At 44.6% G+C, this 19,566-nt stretch overlaps 1 protein-coding gene across 3 annotated transcripts in view; it reads right to left on the reverse strand.

Annotated features, from left to right (window-relative positions):
- The window catches only part of PTDSS1 (phosphatidylserine synthase 1), a 64,897-nt gene that overhangs the window by 11,625 nt on the left and 33,706 nt on the right, over positions 1-19,566 (reverse strand). For all 3 annotated transcript variants that reach the window (XM_089898878.1, XM_022584756.3, XM_089898877.1), the window contains 6 exons: positions 15,505-15,663; positions 12,064-12,215; positions 9,921-10,062; positions 7,884-7,996; positions 4,592-4,657; positions 667-766 (listed from right to left, as the gene is read on the reverse strand). In XM_089898878.1, the coding sequence (XP_089755004.1) occupies positions 667-766; positions 4,592-4,657; positions 7,884-7,996; positions 9,921-10,062; positions 12,064-12,215; positions 15,505-15,663 (732 nt within the window). The remainder of the gene's footprint in view (positions 1-666; positions 767-4,591; positions 4,658-7,883; positions 7,997-9,920; positions 10,063-12,063; positions 12,216-15,504; positions 15,664-19,566) is intronic.

The following is a 19,566-nucleotide window of genomic DNA, read 5'->3' on the forward strand; positions in this document are numbered from 1 at the left end:
GGACCAAGTAAGTAAGAGGGAAGAATCTTAAATGTAAAATAAGACTCTTCCCCAAAGTAACAAAACAAATTAAGAAGCGCAATCACAGAATTTTAAGCTAGGCAAGATCTTGCTTCATTTGAAAGAGGAGGGAAATGTCCCAGGACAATGGAGCTGGAGGCCCCCAGGGCTCTTCCCTTCCGAGAGGAAAACACATCCTTCACAGGCTTATAAAGTCGACAGCGGGGAAGAAACTGTATGGTCTGATTACCTCCAAAAACACCTCACCCGGCCTATAAACAACAGTCTGTCATTTTGTACATAAACCCTTGGACAGTAATACATATGTTACGGGGCACTGGAACTATCCTTATCCCCTCATGGCAGGCCTGACATTTTCAGCAAGTGTAGATGAATTCTCATAAGCGAAATAAATGAGAGTACGATGCACCTGCTGAGGGCATTTGACCAGAACCTGCAAAGGTGACCAATTTTAGGTGCCATGTGGTCCTATGTATTTATTCTTGAACTTCAGACTAGTGGCCAATCTTGCGTTACTACAGTAGAATGTCCTGTCTATAAATTTCTAAGGAACCTTGGTACACAAGAGTGTTTTGTTTTGTTTTGTTTTAGAAGACACCATGGGGACTTTAACTAACACTTTGGGGTAAAAAAGTAATGACTTACCACACAAAGAAGCCAAAGTACAACATAGAGTATTTGGGTCTTAGAGAAGAGATCTTGTCCAAATTTTATGCAGACAATAGCTTCCAGGAAACCAATGACCCTGTTAGACAGAACAAGAGGTTAGATACGAATTCATCTTATCAGAGCATTATGCATTACCAGAAATATGCATAATTCCATCAAAAAGTTCAAGTGGTCATAAGATTTCTGCCCCAAACACTGGAAGCAGGTCCCCTACAAAATGACACTGTACTTTCTTCAGGAATAATATATATTATTATATATACATACATATTTAGATTTAATTAAAAGTTTATTGTACTGTTACACCTCTCTTCTTTTCTGCAGACTGTATTTTTTAGAGCAGTTTTAGGTTCATAGCAAACTTGAGAGGAAGGTACAGTCACTATACCCTCTGCCCCGACACATGCACAGCTGCCCCCACTGTCAACATGTGTCACAAGTGATGAACCTGCATTGACATCACCCAAAGTTCATAGGTTATGTCAGAGTTCACGCTTGGTGATGTATATTCCATGGGTTTGGACAGATGTATAATGACATGTGTCCACCATTAGAGGGTCATACCGAATGGTTTCACTGCCCTGAAAACCCTCTGTGCTCTGCCTCTTCATCCCTCCCCAGAAATAATCAAATATTCTTTACATCTTCCTTCCTCACAGACTACAATCTCAACTCGTACGTCTTCATAGCTGGAGGCTGCCTGGTATCTAAGTCGGAGCTTATCACAACGGGTGGACAGTCACCCCCTTGGCTGGAGCCCTTGCAGGGCCAGGGAACCTACTGCCTCTGTGGGCAGCTGCCTCTGCTGCCCAGTTTCTTTAGCTGCTGGGAAGTCGTTCCTTGTCTCAGGCTGGTACCTGCCTCCTTCCACCCCTGGTCCTAATTCTGCCCTCCGCAGTCGAGTCTTTCAGTAACTTGAAGGCAGCAATCACATTCCCTCCTAGCCATCTCAGAATTTCCAGATCTAATATGCTCCAGTTCTGCTGATGATAAAAACCCTTTATCCTCTGCATCTGTAAGCAATTTTGCTAAATCCAAAAACGTTGGAAAAAATAACTTCCATGCTTTCCTCTTTAATTAAAACATTAGAGAAAAAAGCCAACCTTGTATAATACAACTTCATCTATGAATATTAAAATCAGACCTTTATTAAGGTTCAGAGCTTGAAGGTAAGAACGGATGAGGTGAGGGTAACATAGCCGGTCACGTGATCCCAAAGACTGCCCAGGAACAGCGATTTCAGATAAGGCCACCTTAGGTGTGCCTCGATCACAACGGAATCTGGAGGGACTGGTCTTGTTGCACAGATAATCTCTAAAAAGGCAGGAAGAGGCCCAGAAGGCCCCCGGTCCCCTCCCTACTGGCAGACAGAGGTCACTGCCATGGTCAAATGGATGGACGGCTCTAAACAACGGAATGCCCAGAGTCAGAGCCACCTGTGCAAAGCAGAAAGTCTCCTGGACACGCCTCTAAAGAATCTGGAGCTGTCTTGGCCCACAGCCCCAACGAAACAAGGTTAGGATTGGTTGCCTGAATCTTTACAGAGCACCCCCTCTTCCTCCCCAGCTCCCCGCCACAACAAAGGCTGGCACGTTGGAGAGCAGGGCTGAGGTCCACTGTCACACTGAAGTCGAGGCTGTCAGTGAAGCAGCGAGGGCAAGGGCGCCTGCCGGTGGACACACAGAGCATGTGCAACCTCTTGCTGGGACGTCTTGCTGGGTTGCAGAAGGACTGCATCAGAAACTGTTAAGCCCTGGAAAGAAGTGTGCCTACCTGCCCTTAAACCAGACAGAACACCCAGAGCTTACTGTGAGAGGTTTCTGGGTATTCAAGCCGACTGAGGCAGCTTTCAAGAGCTTGGTGACCAGCAGACTAGAGCTGTTTCTCCAGCTTCTGTGATCTGAGACCCACGGCAGGAAGCCTATTTTTCACTGTGGCCCAGTACACAGACACACGCGCGCGCGCACACACACACACGACTGAAACAAAAGTCACACAAAACAACCGGCCCCTTGCTCTGACATCTTCCGACTCTATTTGATTTTCAGAAAATGCTGTTCAGGACCCACTCAGTTGACTTCGTAACGAAGCAGAGAAGAGACTGGAGGCCGCGCCTCCTGTTTCACCGTCATGGGCTGACCGTGCTGACCGCCCAGAGGCAGCTCCTGCCCAAGTTCACGCACCAGGCAGGTCTGCCTTGCTTCACTTATGAAGAGGGACTTGCTCGTTTTCAGCATGGCCCACTAGTTCTCAAGGTTCACTAACCTTGATGTCACCATCCTGGGAGGACTCGAGTCTCTATAATAAAGCATCCTAAATTAGCCAACTGACCTCTGCATCTCAGATCATTTGCGTTTTACTTTCTTTTACCACTTTTCAGCAAGGCGCAGCTTTCCGGAGTGGCGTTTGCCACCATTCTCTGCCCTTGCTCCTCTCGGCCATTTCTCCCTCCACGGTGATTATAGTTTCAGACCGCCTGATCAGAAAAAAACTTTGTTGTAACACTGCCTCTCTCTCTGATCCGCCATCTCCTTTTCCTCAACAGGTAAGTAGAGAGTTCTGTGGAAAATATACCCACTCTCCGTAGAGTAAGACGCTGGCAAGGACTTGTAAACGTGAAGAGAAAAATGCCCGTGGAAAGAAGAGGCATGTGGTGAAAGAAGGAAGTGCGGGAAAGATCCCCAGTCCTCGGACAAGACAGTAGGAAGGCAGACCACCTTCCTCCTTCCTGTGACAGAAGTATATTAGAAATCTGGTAGATGTGTGAATTCTCTCTCCCGCCAGATCAGTAATCAGTGGAAATCCATCCTATCCATAGGATGGAAATTGAGTCCATCCTATCACCCTTTAAGCTACCTTGGGTAGGAAAATCAGCTTACATCACAGAATTTATGAGAAACAGTGACAACGGCCCTTTGTCTTTTGGAAAGAAGGCGGTGGGAAACTTGCCTAGATCAAACTTCACTAACTCCCCAGAATCTGGAGTGAGAGCTCCAGACACACACACACACACACACACACACACTTGGAATGAATGACAACGCAACATAAGCAGCAAGTATCTCTATCTAAATAGTTGATGTCTTTGGATGATGTTTCAATACGCATGTAATACAGGGAAAAAAAGTTACTCTGTTTAAAAATCTGTTAGGGTTTTCATCAGATTTTCTTTATGCTGTCACACTCCATTTAGAACCTAGGTTAGGTCCTGAATGTCAGCTCCCTGAGGGACTGAACTTCACCTACAGGTGTGCTGGATGTCTCTGGAACTTCAGTTGCTAAATGGCATGGTGAGATGTTGATGGTATTGAAGCAGAAGAAGCACTTATCTGAGACACTGAAGAGTATCTCACATTTAATATTGGGGGTTAAACTGGGTAACCTCTGCTTTCTTTCAAATCATTTAAATAATTGTAAATTCAGATACAGCATTTGTATCTGTAATGAGACAATAAATTGTCACCATGTGTTAGTTTTCTTTGGGACAATAAAATTAGACCCTGGTAGACAGCAAGCAGCCGCTTTGTGGGGTCTTTCTGGTGTGAAAGTAACGTAAAATGTGGTTAAGCCCATCACGATATGTTGTCCCAAACTCACCATCAATTTCACGGGGAATTCATATAACTCATTTTCTGATTTATTTCAAGAAACAAGGTCCCCAAGTTCTACATGGGAATTATTTTTTGATTTCCTAATATTTTTTTAAAAAACAGTTTCTACACCCTCTTTGTGTAACTTGCCAATTAACTCCTCTCAATTTAAATCAGAAAAGGAATGTTAAAAATGAAAGACACACAAAAACAAAACTGCACTGAGGGGCACTTAATGTAGGGTTAAGAAATAACCCAAGAAATTCAGAGGCTAAAGTGGTTTTATATGTCCACGATAAAAGATTACTCACCCAAACACCCAGCACTGGGTTCCCACACGCTTGCACTGTGTGTCGGTGAGGTAAGCATAGTACTGTCTGAAAGAACAAAGGTGGAATTCACTGAGAGCTTCTGGAAGACCAGCAAGTCAATATAGAATTAAATCACTTTGACAGCGTGAGTATAAAAAATGTCTGCCTTGTTCCACATACTTGGGCTGCCTGGTCTAGTTCTATTTAAGGGAGTAGGAAGCCAGTGCCTGTTGAAACCTTCCTGTAAGAGGCTAAGAATTTGGATTGGGTTGGAGGGGGATGGTTATTGGAGCCAGATTATTGGCAAAGGCAGTCTTGATTCAGACACAGACTCCCACAGCCTTGAGCCAAAGCCACCCCAGGTGGGTGCCTCAGTTTCCCTCCATGGAGGTGATTCCAGAAGGTCTCCTGCATGGTCACTGTCTCCTCTGGCTCTTTCCAGGATAAAGGTTGCTGATCGTAACCAGGCAATAAATATATACATTTGTGGCTCTCAGAAACTGGAATGGGACTGTAGCTGCACCTCACTGTCACTGAGGCCAATAACTTTGAATGTTACTGACATGATCAGAAAAGAGGCGATGACATGGAGGTGAGAGGCTCAGTGCAGCAACCATGCAACAGAAATACAGTATGAGCCTTAAATGCAATTTAAAGTTTTCTAATAACCGTGTTAAAAAAGTAAAAAGGAACAGATGAAATTCATTTTAATAATTTATTTATATATAATCCAATGTATTGAAAACATTATAAAGAAGCATTTTATATTGTGTTTGCACTAAGCCTTCAAGGTCTACACGTACAGCACATTTCAGGGTGACTGGCCACACTCCCAGTGCCCAGTAGCCACACATGGGAGAGGCTGCCTGTGGGACAGTGGAGGCTTAGAGTCTCATTACTGCCCCTAAAACTTAACTCATCGTCTTCTGGGGGGTAGGTGTGGAGGTGGGTTACAGACTCCTTTGAGGGTTTGATGAAAGCTATGATAAAGGCACATAAAACATGCACACAGAATTTTGCATTAAACTTTGGGGGGGTTCATGGATGCCTAAAGCTCATCCATAAACTATCACCTCTGTACCCCAAAGTGAAGAATTGTAACTATAAAGAATTCAGGTTTTCCTCTAACTTCACATTTTCATTACCTAATTTGCTTTTGCCAGTTCAGCTACTTTATTAATGCTGTCCATGTCCTACACTGCACATTATATTATCAGATTAAAAGAATGTTCACTCAAATATCTTCTCAAAGTAGAGTCATGTGAAAGTCTAAACAGGAGATCTGAAAACGGAGAGCTGGTATGTATGTATGATTTATACTGAAGCCTATGAGCTTTCTCTTCCTTTTAGGGCCTGGCATTTGCTAACTGGGACCTAAAACCCATCGGAGTACTTCCATCTTTCCAAGAAGCTTGTCAAACCATCTCCTTACATATGAATAGCCTCAAGTGGTGTAGGAGCACAGAAAGTGGCTAAGTTTTAAACAAAAAAGAATTGTGTGGAAACCCATAGGGTTTGGCAAAAATTTTAAGGAGCTCTCTAAAAGTCTGAACACTGGATTTTTAGTCTCTGGTCTAATCTCTAGTTTTTGTTGTGAAATGTTTAACAATATTAAAATTTTCATGATAAATCACATGTGATTTGCTGTTCTGTTTTATAAGACATTTCTTTCCCCACTTATTGACTTTGTTGATTGCTCGTAATTTTATGAAGAAACTGCTGCTAATCTTTCCTGAAAATAACTGGCAGCCTCAAATTAAATCAAATTATAAATACAGTAGGGAGGCTCCAACCCACCAAAGGAAAATTGCATGCATGAGATAACTACTTCGACGGACCACTGGTCTATAAAGTGACAAAAGGCTGTGGTTTACCAGCTGTTACTTTCCTGTATATATATATAAAATAAATATATTTGTAATAACGAATGAGGACAAGAAAAGGTGCTAGCTGGGGGTGAGGGCTATGTCTGACTAAGGAAAACACCCACTCTACGTGGCAAGTGAGACCTTCTACTTGTGTAGTTCACAAGTACATTACAAATAATGAATTAAGTTATCCTACAGCTTCTAAAGAGCAAACTCTTTTATCTGCTTGGTTTGTATTTATATCAGCTGTGCAGAGATCTTGGGTGTTTCTACTGATCAATGCCGGTCCTCCATACTAGATATAAAACCCCAATGCCGGGCTTCCCTGGTGGCGCAGTGGTTGAGAGTCCCCCTGCCGATGCAGGGAACATGGGTTCGTGTCCCGGTCCGGGAAGATCCCACATGCCGCGGAGTGGCTGGGCCTGTGAGCCATGGCCGCTGAGCCTGCGCGTCCGGAGCCTGTGCTCCGCAACGGGAGAGGCCACAACAGTGAGAGGCCTGCGTACCATAAAAAAACAAAAAAACCCCCAAAAAACCCAAAAAAACAAAACAAAACCCCAATGCCATTTCCAAATAGGAACAATGAAACAAATGAAAGTGTTTTGCTTTGAAGTCCACTGGAATCGGTCCACGTTGGGGACAGTCTCTGAACACCGCCTCATCTCTAAGACCTACATGAGTCATGAATCCAGCGGAAGGAGGGCATGGACACCCATCCTTGTCCCTGTTGTCCTGGAGGACCACAGGAAGGACATCTTTTTTTTTTTTTTTTTTTTTTTTTGCGGTACGCGGGCCTCTCACTGCTGTGGCCTCTCCCGTTGCAGAGCACAGGCTCCAGACGCGCAGACTCAGTGGCCATGGCTCACGGGCCCAGACGCTCCACGGCATGTGGGATCTTCCCGGACCGGGGCACGAAGCCGTGTCCCCTGCGTCGGCAGGCGGACTGTCAACCACTGCGCCACCAGGGAAGCCCAGGAAGGACATTTTTAAAAGGAAATTAACTTAATTGGCTCTAAAAGAACTAATAAAGTCTCATTCTAAAAATAACATAATTTATTACTTCAATCCACCATAAAAACGTTTGTTAGTTTTCAATAATCTCAGGAAGAAAACCTTAGCATTTCTGTTACTCATTTTGTTTTAAGTAGGATGCTACGGGGGAGAAAAGGACAGCAGTGAAGATCGTAAAGGGGTTTGAAAATAATGGTGCGGTGCTGGTCTTCATGTTACTGAGGTCTGAGAAGCAAAACGTTTTCTTCATATTCTGGATGTATAAGTCTCTTTTTTTCCCCCTGGATGTATAATTTTTCAGAATGACATTTTCACGGAAAATCTGCTAGCTTATGTGACTTCCTTTATGCTACATAGGAGAATACAAAGCAGGTAATCATGCTCAATTGACGGTCATGCTAACACAGAATTACCTCACTGTGGGAGCCGTGATGCCACCAATAAAGAGAATTCTACACCAACTTAACGGATGACTGGCTTGGAACACAAAGATATGTTTCAGGAAGAAGGTATTCAACTCAGTCAGCTGCAAAAGAAGGAGGCGTGAGTCAACCTGGTGCTTCGTGCTAAGTCATGAACATCTATTCCTTCAATGGACATTCTACAGCTAAAAATAACTGGTATGTTCAAAGCATTTCCAGAAGACATACCGGGTCTCTAAGGGTTGCTGCTTAAGCCCGGTAACAACCAGTACAACACAGGCACCAACCAAGCAGGGGTCCAGGGGAGGTGCTGGGTGTTGAGAGGGGCACAGGGGGCATCAGCCATCTGTTGTGTTTCCAGATTCACGTGACTGTCACCTGGCTCACGTGTGTGAGCTGCTGGGACAGTCGGGAGAGAGATGCTTTAAGAGCGAAATGATGACAACGAATCTGTACCATGGAACACCTCCGCAGCCCGGCAGAAATTAGGCCAGGTTGAAAAGTCTGACAGCAGGAAAGTAGGCTCTTCAATAACCAAAAGAAGCTTGAGGCGTGTGTGCGTGACTGAGAGATGACTGTGGACTCGGTCAGCTCGTGCCAGGGACCGAGCAGATCCTCAACCGAAGGCAGCTCTTAAAAGTGGGTGTGGGGTTGGTCCAGGCTTCACCTGGCAGTGGGACTGCTCCCTGAGGGTAGCGCCCAGTACCGCTCATCCCATGACCAGTCCTGGCAGCACAAAAGAGATGCCCACCGGGAAATCTGTGCTTAACGCCCAGAGGCCACTGCATTTCCCCTCCAGATTAAGCAAGGGGCAGAGATTAGGAAAGGTCACTGCTTTAAGAGCACATCACGTGGACCAGCAGGTTCATTTCAGTGACATAAAATGTGCGTCTTTCCCCGCAGTGCTGAGTTTAAGGATATAAAATAAAAATGGTTCACTCATCACCACATAAGGAAAGCTGATCACTGCACCGTGCTCACCATCAAGGGGAAAGTGGGCCCAGTGGAATTCTGCCGTTCTAGGAGCACATTCCGCTCTCTCTCCTGGGCAAATCCAAATTCCTCCTAGGTCCTCGTAATAAAAGAAAACCTCTACCTTCCCTGGCATTGCCCCATAAGGTAAAACTTAATCACACTCCATTTACATACACACTGACTTCCCCAAACCACGGAGACTATATAACTATTCACGAACACTTCTGTAGCCATAAACTCCATTTCTTGACATGGGCATTATTATTCTCCCTCTGTGGACAAGGACAGTCTATCTTTAAAGTGACACATGCCCATTTTCTCCTTATGTTGGGAGTATTTCGTGCATATGTGTTCAAAATATGTCTGATGATTCTGAAAGACCCTTCCGGTGAAAGCTGGTTTCCCTCAGCTAGTCTCCCAAAGTTGTGAAACAATTATCCTGGGGACAGGAGGGACAATAAAAAAACGGCTGCCTCTGGAAAACAGAGTTGTTGGGTAATCCCTTTCCAAGACCCCTGGCTGTCTGAATCACTTCAGTCTGCTTGGAGTGAGAGCCTCTCTCCACCACCGACACCACTCTGGAGCACCCAGGTCCCCAAAGGGCTCCAGTCCCCACAGGTAGCAGAGGGCTTCTGTATTTAGCGTTCTACAAATTACCCAAAGTGGTAACAGCTGAGGCACAATTTTAAAACTCAAATACTGAATTTGGACTGTAAGAAAAAGCCTTACGTTTGTTGCTGTAGTCCTGAAAACGATCATTCGAGAAGGTAATCGAATGCCTAACTCACTGGGTGATAGATGCCGAGCACAAGGTTTTTACAGGGAATTTTAATCTGTTTCCAATTTGTAATTCAAAGATCCATATTTTAAAACGTCTTCACGATGAAGCAAGACCTTAGGCGTAACAGCATCACTTTAATTCTATATGTCAGCTGCAGAATATTACATCTTCTAAAGCATCGAGCTGATAAGGAATGTCAACTAGCATGAACCCTAAGTTCCTGGATGGTTTTTATTTTGTTTTCCCCTACTTTTGAGCATTTGAAGAGATACCTGCCAGATGATCATGAAAAGGTATATTCCAGCCACTCTCTGAAATGAAGATTTGGGGTCAAACCACCGAACATAGGTCCAGCTAGCAGGAGTGAACTGGAGCACGGCTCTTTTGATTTTCCCGGTGGTGGTGTGGATGTCCCTGTGAGAAGAAAACAGCTCCGGTGAAAATCCAGAGAGATAGGAGGGGGAAGAAACAAAAAGCCAAAAAACTGTAAAAAATGCATTGACTATTTTACAACCAATGCTCAGAACAGAAAGATTCCTTTCTATTTGAACGTCTCTCCAACAGCGGCCTCTATTCACAGGTGATGCGCTGAGAGCAGCACGCCAGGTGGGGAGCATCAGTGGACTGGCCACGCCAGCACAGGCCACAGTTTGTGAACTGGTGACAAAAGAAGCTGAGGTACATTAAAGACAGCCATCTGGAACTAGGCCAGGAAGGACACCACTCCCACCCATGCCCCCGCCCCCAGGGCACCCTGGTAAAACAGAGAACATGCTCCATGTGTGAGGTGACCCACAGCATTTCCTCACTCTATAGCTTCCTCAATTAAGTGAACAGTTTGGAGTGACAGTGATTTTTAACCTTTCTTAGTTTCAATCCTAGAAATCACTCAATTTCATATTCCTGTGATAGAAACAAATAGTCCCACGTTTCACAAGTGACAAAATTGAGGCTCCGAGAAAGGGAATGGCTGACTCCGGCTCACTTTGTAAACCTCAGAGTTGGGGGTAGAGTCTGGTCCTCTTGTGCTAGACCAGGAGAGCCGAAATCCAAGGTCATAGTATTTAATAAATGGTAAAGATATTTTAGATTCAACAGAGATGTATATCGAGGACCTTTAGGTCATAGACACCGTTTTAAAGTGCTGACGGCATAAGGATAAAAAGGCCAGGCCTTTTATTCTTGGGGAGGGAGGAGGGAGATGGGAAGGGGGAGTAGAAGGAAACCAGGTTTGTTCCTTCACTCACTCACCCACCCATCAACAAGCATGCAGTGAGAAAATCTCCCAGCAAGAAGATTTGAGGCACAAGGGCAACAAAGAAACAGAGACTATCCAAAAATAAACAAGAATGATGAAGAACCTGTATATAAAAAATGGTGAAACTTCACGGAAAGAGGTAGAGGAAGATGGGAATAAACAGAGATACAGTGTGAGGAGAACTGGAATACTTAATGTAGTGAAAAGGTTAATCCAACCTGATCTATATACATTCATATGTTTAATGTAACTTAAGACCAACGGGACTTTTTTGTTCAGTAGTTGCACTTACGTCTTGGGAATTTGACAGGATGATTCTCAAGTTGAATTTGAAGCATAAATGTATGAAAACAGGGAAGCATTATGGAGTGTTTAAGGACCCAGACAGCCTGATGTAAATTCAGACTCTACTGCTTGCTTGCTGGGTATCCTCAGGCAAATTACTACACTGAAGCCTCAGTACCTTCAACCCTAAAGTGAACAGAATGGCAGTGTCTATCCCTAGGACTGATGTAAGGCTCAAATGAGATACTGCGTATGAAGCTTGCTTGGAGCAACACCCAGCACTGTGACAGATTTTGTTACAGTATATACTGTATGAAATATATTAAAAAGTGTCCTTTCAAGTCAGTGGCCAAAGAAAGGATTATTCATGAAAGGGATGGGGAAAACCGGTTAATCAAACACAATAACGTTGTGAAATCTACCCCTTACACCACATAACAAAATAAATTTGAGACAGAATAAGTGACTTATAATTGCCAAGTCTATGGACTTTGTCCTAAGGCCCATGAGAAGCCACCACAGGGAAATGACATGATGGATGTGATGTTCCTAAGATCATTCAAGCAATGGTGGCAGAAGGCTTAGAGGGGTTAACCTGGGGACAAGGGACTAATCAATCCAGCCACGGGAGTCTGAATTCAGGCTGAGGCATATGGATAAAAAGGAGGGGATGGATTTGAGAAACTCGTAAATGATTTAGCATTTTCTGGATCAATGCCTGAAACTGGGCTTATAATCATTTTTGAGTTCCAGTTACTAATGCATAATTTATTCCTTATCATCAGAGAACGTACTCATGTTGCGTGCTACTGAGGCAGTTAAATCTGCATTGTGAGAAACCGTGACTCAGGGCCCGGAGGAAGATGACTCACTTGAAGCTTGCCCAGTGGTAAGTCCTCATCTCTAAAAACCGGCAGACGACCATGCCCAGCCAGATACCACCACCGTTGCACAGCAGGATGTCCAGAATGACTTGGTCCCACCAGCACTCGGCAAAATTGGGCAGAAGATGCATGAAGAAAAGCTGAGAAACACAAGCGATGATGAAAAAACAAACGTGAATAAAAACAAACCTGGGGTACCACACAGAAAGATAACTTTCCTTTTAATAGTACATTCTCTTAGCAAAACTTGTTGACGTCTTAGGTTTTCCTGATGTATTAAAAAAAAATAAAACCAAGGTCTGTAATCAGGTTCTTGTTTATTTTGTGGATGGTTCGCAAATATTGCTAATCCAAACAGCTCCTCTTTTTTTGGACACAGGGCTTTAAAGAAATGATAACCCACCTTGAAAAATACTACCAGTAAATTACCTTGGCTAATGACAACATGACACGGACCCAGAAGAGGGAAGAGAGCAAAGTGTTCCTAACTGTCTACAGAGCACTGGCAGAATCCTCAAAATTAGCAGCTTGAGAATTTAAGCTGTGTATTTTAGAAACGGTCTATAGATATCTGGGGAAAACAGTGAGTAAGTGGTAAATTAGCTTAATAGGAAATCCCACGCTAACTGATTTGCAGTGATAACCTTTTAAGTGCCTACGACGTACAAGGTGGTGAGATAAAATGGATCAAGGTTCTTGATCTTAAGGGCAGAGGCCAGACGCTTATTCAGAACACAAAATCAGGTATGCTGTGGCAAGTGTTACAATGGTGACATAAATTGGGACACTGAGAGATTCATTCGGATAGATGGCAATGGCGGTAGACTTCTGGAAGGAAGACAGGGTGGAGTGGGATCATTAAGGACAGGAATGACTGATTTCAAGAGATGGAGATGAAGGTGAGGACATTCCAGAAAAAGGGCGCAGTGAGATCAAGGGTGGAACAGAAGTCTTTCACGGAAACAGTTTTGTCCAAAACAAAGGACCCGTCGGCTCTATCAAGCAGCATGGGGTGCTCTGTGAAGGCCCGCTTTAAGGTCTGAAATTACAAAGACAACGCCTGACAGTTCTCTGGAAAGAGGCAACCCCATGATTATAAACATCTGAGGTAATACAATAAATGCTACAAGTTAAAACTATTCATGAAAGCGTCGCATAGACTGTAAAAGAATACAAATATTGTACGAGGAGTTTGCCTTCCTGATGTGCCTGCTTCCGAGGAGATACTGAACAGCTCCCGCATGTGACAGCGAGGGGCTGTGTGCTAGCCCCCAGAGGGCCACGTACCACCCGGGACTGCATTCCCAGGTCCAAGCCATGACATGGAGCATTAACTCACACGGGGCAGAGAGAAACTTCTGCAGAAGCCAACGACAGACTTGCTGAAATAATACTGGGTAGGGGTTGTGGAGGACATACATCCGCCCGAGGAGCCTTTCTGGAAAGTACCGGATTTGGGGGTGAGACAGCCCAGAGAGAGAGGAGTCGGGGACCTGGAAGGAGCCACATCTGTTCACTCCCTAGGGATTCGGGAGCATCTGCCTGAATGTATGAGGCAGAGCGCTGGGGTCTGGGACTAGGCAGACATGGGCCCTGCCCTCTTGAGGCATAACGTTTAGCAGAAAAGAAACATCTATCAAGTATTTAACCTATGCTGAGTGTTTCAGAGGAGAAGAGCCAGGTGCTCTATTTCCAGGTGTACAAACATGAGCCCAGCCAGTACAGGGAGCAGGGCAGAGAGGGAGGAACTCAGAGGCAGGCTCCGTGGGAGGAAAGGACACAGCATCTTTGAAGTGAAGAATGCAAAGCTGGCTGGAGCAGAGGGCAGGTGAAAGGGTTCAAGGAGGCTTGGGAGGTGGGCTGGGCCAGTGAACACCAGGCCTCAGAGGTGGTTCAGAAGCCACCTGGATTTTGTCTTAAGAGCAATGGACCAACAGGGAGGAGTTTTTAGTAGAAGGAGGTGATTGGGCTGAGGGGTGAAAGGTTCACTTTGGCAAAAGATAGTGTGCAGGGAGGAGATGGGAAATTCAGATGAGAGGGGAGAGCGCAGCAGAGGGATAAACTGGAGAGGTGTTGAGAAAAGAGCCACCAGGAAAAGGGAGGCGCAAGAGGCCCAGTGGGCGGGGGTGGGGGGGTGGGGGGGGCAGGGGAGGAAGAAAGGGAGGCTGAGGAAGGCCAAGTGCCCTGCACAGGTCTCATGGCGGTAAGGTCCTGAAGATGCCTGCAAGTTAGAGGGAGCCCGTGGTACGAGGGCAGGACACGGGCCACGTTCCCCGTCAAGCACCTCTGGATCCACTCCTGGCTCTGAGCTCTGGTTCCCATCAGTACACTGGGAATACATACTGCCCTTCTGGGTTATGGTGAAGATTCAGGATGATGTATGAACAGTGCTGGGCACTGTTATGGGTTGAATCGTTCCCCCTCAAAAATCCATACGATGGAAGTCCTAAGCTCCGGGACCTTATAATGTGAGCTTATTTGCAAATGCAGTCACTGCAGATGTAATAGTTGAGAAGGGGTCGTACTGGAGGAGGTCGGCCCCTAATCCAACATGACTGGTGTCCTTATGAAAAGAATGCCATGTGAACACATGCAGGGTGAAGGCCACGTGAAGATGGAGGCGGAGACTCTGGTGATCTACAAGCCAAGGAACACCAAAGATGACCAGCAAACCATGAGCAGAGGCCTAAGAGAGGCTTGGGACAGGTTCTGAAGGAACCAACCCTGCCCACACCCTGAACTCGGGCTTCTAGCCTCGGGGCCATGAGAGGAACACTAATAGAAGCGAATATCTAACTGGCATGCTTTGCTAAAGGTTAGAGTCAGGACAACGGCAGGCATGAAGAAATAACTGTGCACACGACCAAATTCTGTCCCCCGGAATGCTTAAGAATAACATAATAACTGAACAATAAAATGAACTAGTTCCCAAAATATCATTTCAGTAATAGTTTTTCAAGAATATATCTCTTTCATTCATCGAATGAGACAAACTTTTGATGACCGTGATATTTAAGCTACACTGGGAATCCATTTTTAAGTGACGCAATGTCTTGGATGGCCTCATAATTCCCAAACACCAAAATTCTATCTAACTGGAAACTAGTTAGTGGGTAAACTACCTATTAACTTCTTAGCAGTTGTCCTCATTGCCACTGAATTATCTTGCTTAGGATTTTAACTTCATTCTTTAGCTTGATTCCATTTGTTTCTCTTTAAGACTTGTGAGACAGAGCAGACCTTAAGTTGACAAGGAGTTTCCCTGTTTGTTTGACAAAGGTATAAAATATCCCTTGGGGACTTAAACAGTTTTGTACCACAGGAGCTGCAGAATGGGTTACTTGACTCTTAACTGATGGACTACCTTCTTCCTGCATATAAACTGTCCACACTGTAGCATCTAGATAGCAGCCCACACCCCCTTCTTACCTCAGTCAGCTCCCAGGTAATACTGATTGTCCAGCAGAGACCATAACTACGGATCAGCAAGGCCTTCATAGCCCAGCCCCAGAAATGTCCAAAGGCAAATATATCAAAATGGCTGATAATCCTCTCCCAGGTGATAACATGGCAGTTCACAGCATACTCCTGTTTAAAATAATAAGGAAATAATTAGTAATACTCTAGAAATCAACTTGCTCCCAGGATTTGGACAATAAAATGAAAAGAACTGATATGATCTTGATAATTAATATATGTCCTACCCAATAAAAAGTTTTGGTAACTGAAGATGCTTGAGGAAAAATGGACAAGTATCAGAGTTTGTACACCAGAATTGCTTTGCTCTGAATTGCAAAAGCTTGGTTAAAGTGGGAAGCAAAACCATTTTACAAAGGCTTAACCCATCTTAAAGAAGTGGTATCGGGACTTCCCTGGTGGCTCAGTGGTTAAGAATCCACCTGCCAATGCAGGGGACACGGGTTCGAGCCCTGGTCCAGGGAGATCCTACATGCCACGGAGCAACTAAGCCTATGCACCACAACTACTGAGCCTGAGAGCCACAACTACTGAGCCTGCATGCCACAACTACTGAGCCCATGTGCCTAGAGCCCGTGCTCCGCAACAAGAGAAGCCACTACAACGAAGAGTAGCCCCCGCTTGCCGCAACTAGAGAAAGCCTGTATGCAGCAACGAAGACCCAACGCAGCCAAAAATTAAAAAAAAAAAAGATAAATAAATAAATTTATTTTTAAAAAAGTAGTGGTATTATATAGCCCGTGTCACTTGCCCATAGGGCAACTGTGTTAAAGCCATTAACAAAAACATAAATAGAATCCCAACAAATAAAGAATAAATAGAAACCCAATAGGTTCAGAAATTTTAAAACGTACCTCTAAATACGGAGTAAAAAAGAAATCATAATAGGAATTTAAAATATATTCAGTATTAAATGATAATGAAAACATTACACATCAAAATGATGAGATGCAGTTAAGCAGAAGTTAGAGGAAAATACAAAGCCTTAAATGTTTTTATTAGGAAAGAAGGAAAGCTGAAACATCCAACTTCAGAAATTAGAAGAAAACAGAATTACTCTTCCACCCAAAAATGTAGCAAATATTACATAATTTAAATATTAAAACATTATAAAGCTTTGAAGAATTTAGGTTCCGCTTCTAATCTTTTCATTTTTAATATATTTTAAAGTAATTTTAAATCAACTTCCTTATACTCCTGTGTTTATTATGAAGTAATTATCACATGACAACATTTCTCAGGAAGCTCTACATTTCACATTCTTTTTTCCCCAAATTAATCTGATAGGAAGGAGTTAAGATTTCAGCCAGCTGATGGAATTCTATAAAGTATAATATTTTCAAATTTTAGAAGCAATACTTTCTGAGGGAGCCAAAAGAGCACCATGGTGCTCCTCTGTCTCTTCTGAAACCTACCGCATCAGACTTCTGAAACCTTTCTCAGACCTAATCCATTTTAATTTGCAAAGCTCAAAGGACATTTTTAAAAACTGTATTTTTTTGAGAAACATTCTGATGTGGTATTATGATGTGTAAGTGGGAAATCTAGAGAAAAGAGGAAAAAAATCAATAGGGGTGAGTCAAGATAAGCCTTAAAAAGACCAAACTGCACTGCAATGAGATGAAAGTTCTCTTTCCAGGCTCTGGAGCACGTGCCTGTCCCACAAATCACAGACGGACAGAGAGAAACACCCTTGTGCTAAAGCAGTAACATGTTAGGTTAAGGACAGCTTAAAGGTTAAGGAGAGCTTAAGGCTCAGTCAACCCCAAATTCCTCACCCACCCTATCCTCTTATTTACTCCAGAGTGGGCTGCATAGGGTTAGATAAGAAAGGGCTAAGTTCTGTTTTCAGAAATCTGTTCTTAAGGGAATCATGGGTTGAAGACCACTTTGGAGGCCTTTCTACTGCCCTCTAAGAGAATATTTATGTGTTCAACAAATGTAAAGGGACTTTGAAACCCATAAAGAGCCAGATGTGTCTACTGGCATATAATTATTATGAACAAATCTGCCAATAATCACATCTGGAAAATCCCGAGATCCTGGTGCTGGGAGGGATGCAGGACACCGTGGTCTAATGCAGACAGGGAGCAGCACACGCAGGCACGAACCCCTGGAAGCGGGAGAACAAGGCATGAAATGAGGACACAGAGGTGGGGAAGGCAAGTCTGGGGAGGTGGAAGTAAGCAGTAGGTAAGGACAGATTCTGCCCACCTCCCAACTGGTGGATTGCTGATCTGGGTGGCTCCACCCTCTCCCTGGCTTGCCCGACACTTAACCAAACACCAAGTCCTATTCACTTTACCTCCCCAAGTGTTTTTTCCTCCGTCTATCTCACCACCACTGTTATTTCTTGCTTAGATGCCTGCAGTAGCTTTCTAAAACTATGAAATGTATACATGATGCTCTGATAAGCACCTGACTACCCAGCTCTAGCTGAAGACTGCAGATTTTAACTGATCTCTCTGTAATCGATTCTCTACACACAAAATGATTTTGCAGATCACAAATCAGACCATTTTGGGTGTGTGTGTGTTTTGGGGGGGCGGTGTCTGGGAAGACAGCCTTCCCAGTGTGGAAGGATCTCTGGGCCTCCTGCCCTGCTCTCTCGCTCCTTCCTCCCTGGGGAAGGTGGTGACCTTGGAAGCAGAAAGAACACATGTACCCCACCCTCTTTAGGGTCCTCTCTTTGGAAATTATTTGCCCACAGACAGCACAGGTTCCCATCTGCTCTTTCAACCTTGGAGGAATTTTTGTGAGTCAGGCTCTGCCTTGTGGAAAGAAGCCCGTGGTTGTCCAATGGGACAGGGGAGCAGAGGCCTAATTCAGGGCGGGGGATTAGCACAACCTCGTGGCTCAGGTCTAAAGCCATCTGTTTCACTGAGCTTCAACCAGGAAGAAATCAGCTGATCCTGTGCACCTTTCTTCCCCAGTTTCAACACTGGACTGGAGATGGGCGTAATGTTTACTGACCCGCTAAAGCACCAGTGGAGATCATGTACCTCCTCTGCTTATAAACCTTCAGGGTCTTTTATTACACTCACAGTGTAATCCTAACTCCTCACCAATGTCTCCCCAGCCTCAGGAACTGCCCTCCTCTGCCTCTAATTCCTACTCTCCTTCACTCTTGACTGATCCCAGCTCCCAAGTTGCGGCTTCCACGCAGGCTGTTCCTTCTTCCTGAATAATGGCCTCGGCCCCCTACTCGCACTTTGCTTGGCTAATTCCCACTCATGTTTTAGTTGTCAACTTAGACATCAGCTCTTACAGAGGCTTTCCCTGACCTCCCAGACTAGACTGGGGTTCTTTTATAAGTTCTAATAGCACCCATATCTTTTTCTTTATCACACTGCACTGTATACTGAAATCATTATGCTTTCATTCTTATTTTTTTTAGCTGTTTTATTTTTTTATTGGAGAATAGTTGCTTTACGATGTTGTTAGTTTCTGCTGTACAGAAACTGCTGTACAGCCATATGTATACATATATCCCCTCTTTCTTTCTTTTTTTTTTTTTTTGCGGTACGCGGGCCTCTCACTGTTGTGGCCTCTCCCGTTGCGGAGCACAGGCTCCGGACGCGCAGGCCCAGCGGCCATGGCTCACGGGCCCAGCCACTCCGTGGCATGTGGGATCTTCCCGGACCGGGGCACGAACCCGTGTCCCCTGCATCAGCAGGCAGACTCTCAACCACTGCGCCACCAGGGAAGCCCTCCCCTCCTTCTTGACCTCACTCTCCTAACCCAATCCCACCCTTCCAGGTGGTCACAGAGCACAGAGCTGAGCTCCCTGTGCTACACAGCAGGTTCCCACTAGCTATCAATTTTACAAATGGTAGTGCGTATGTGTCAATCCTAATCTCCCAATTCGTCTCAGCACCTACTGCCTCAGGCCCCCTGTGTCCACACATCTATTTTCTACATCTGCATCTCTACTCCTGCCCTGCAAATAGGGTCATCTGTACCATTTTTCTAGATTCCACATATATGCGTTAATATATGATATTTGTTTTTTTC

This window comes from Delphinapterus leucas, chromosome 17 (assembly GCF_059928025.1).
Source record: "Delphinapterus leucas isolate spDelLeu-1000000601 "Yukka" chromosome 17, BTC_Dleu_Yukka2, whole genome shotgun sequence".
Taxonomy (NCBI): domain Eukaryota; kingdom Metazoa; phylum Chordata; class Mammalia; order Artiodactyla; family Monodontidae; genus Delphinapterus; species Delphinapterus leucas.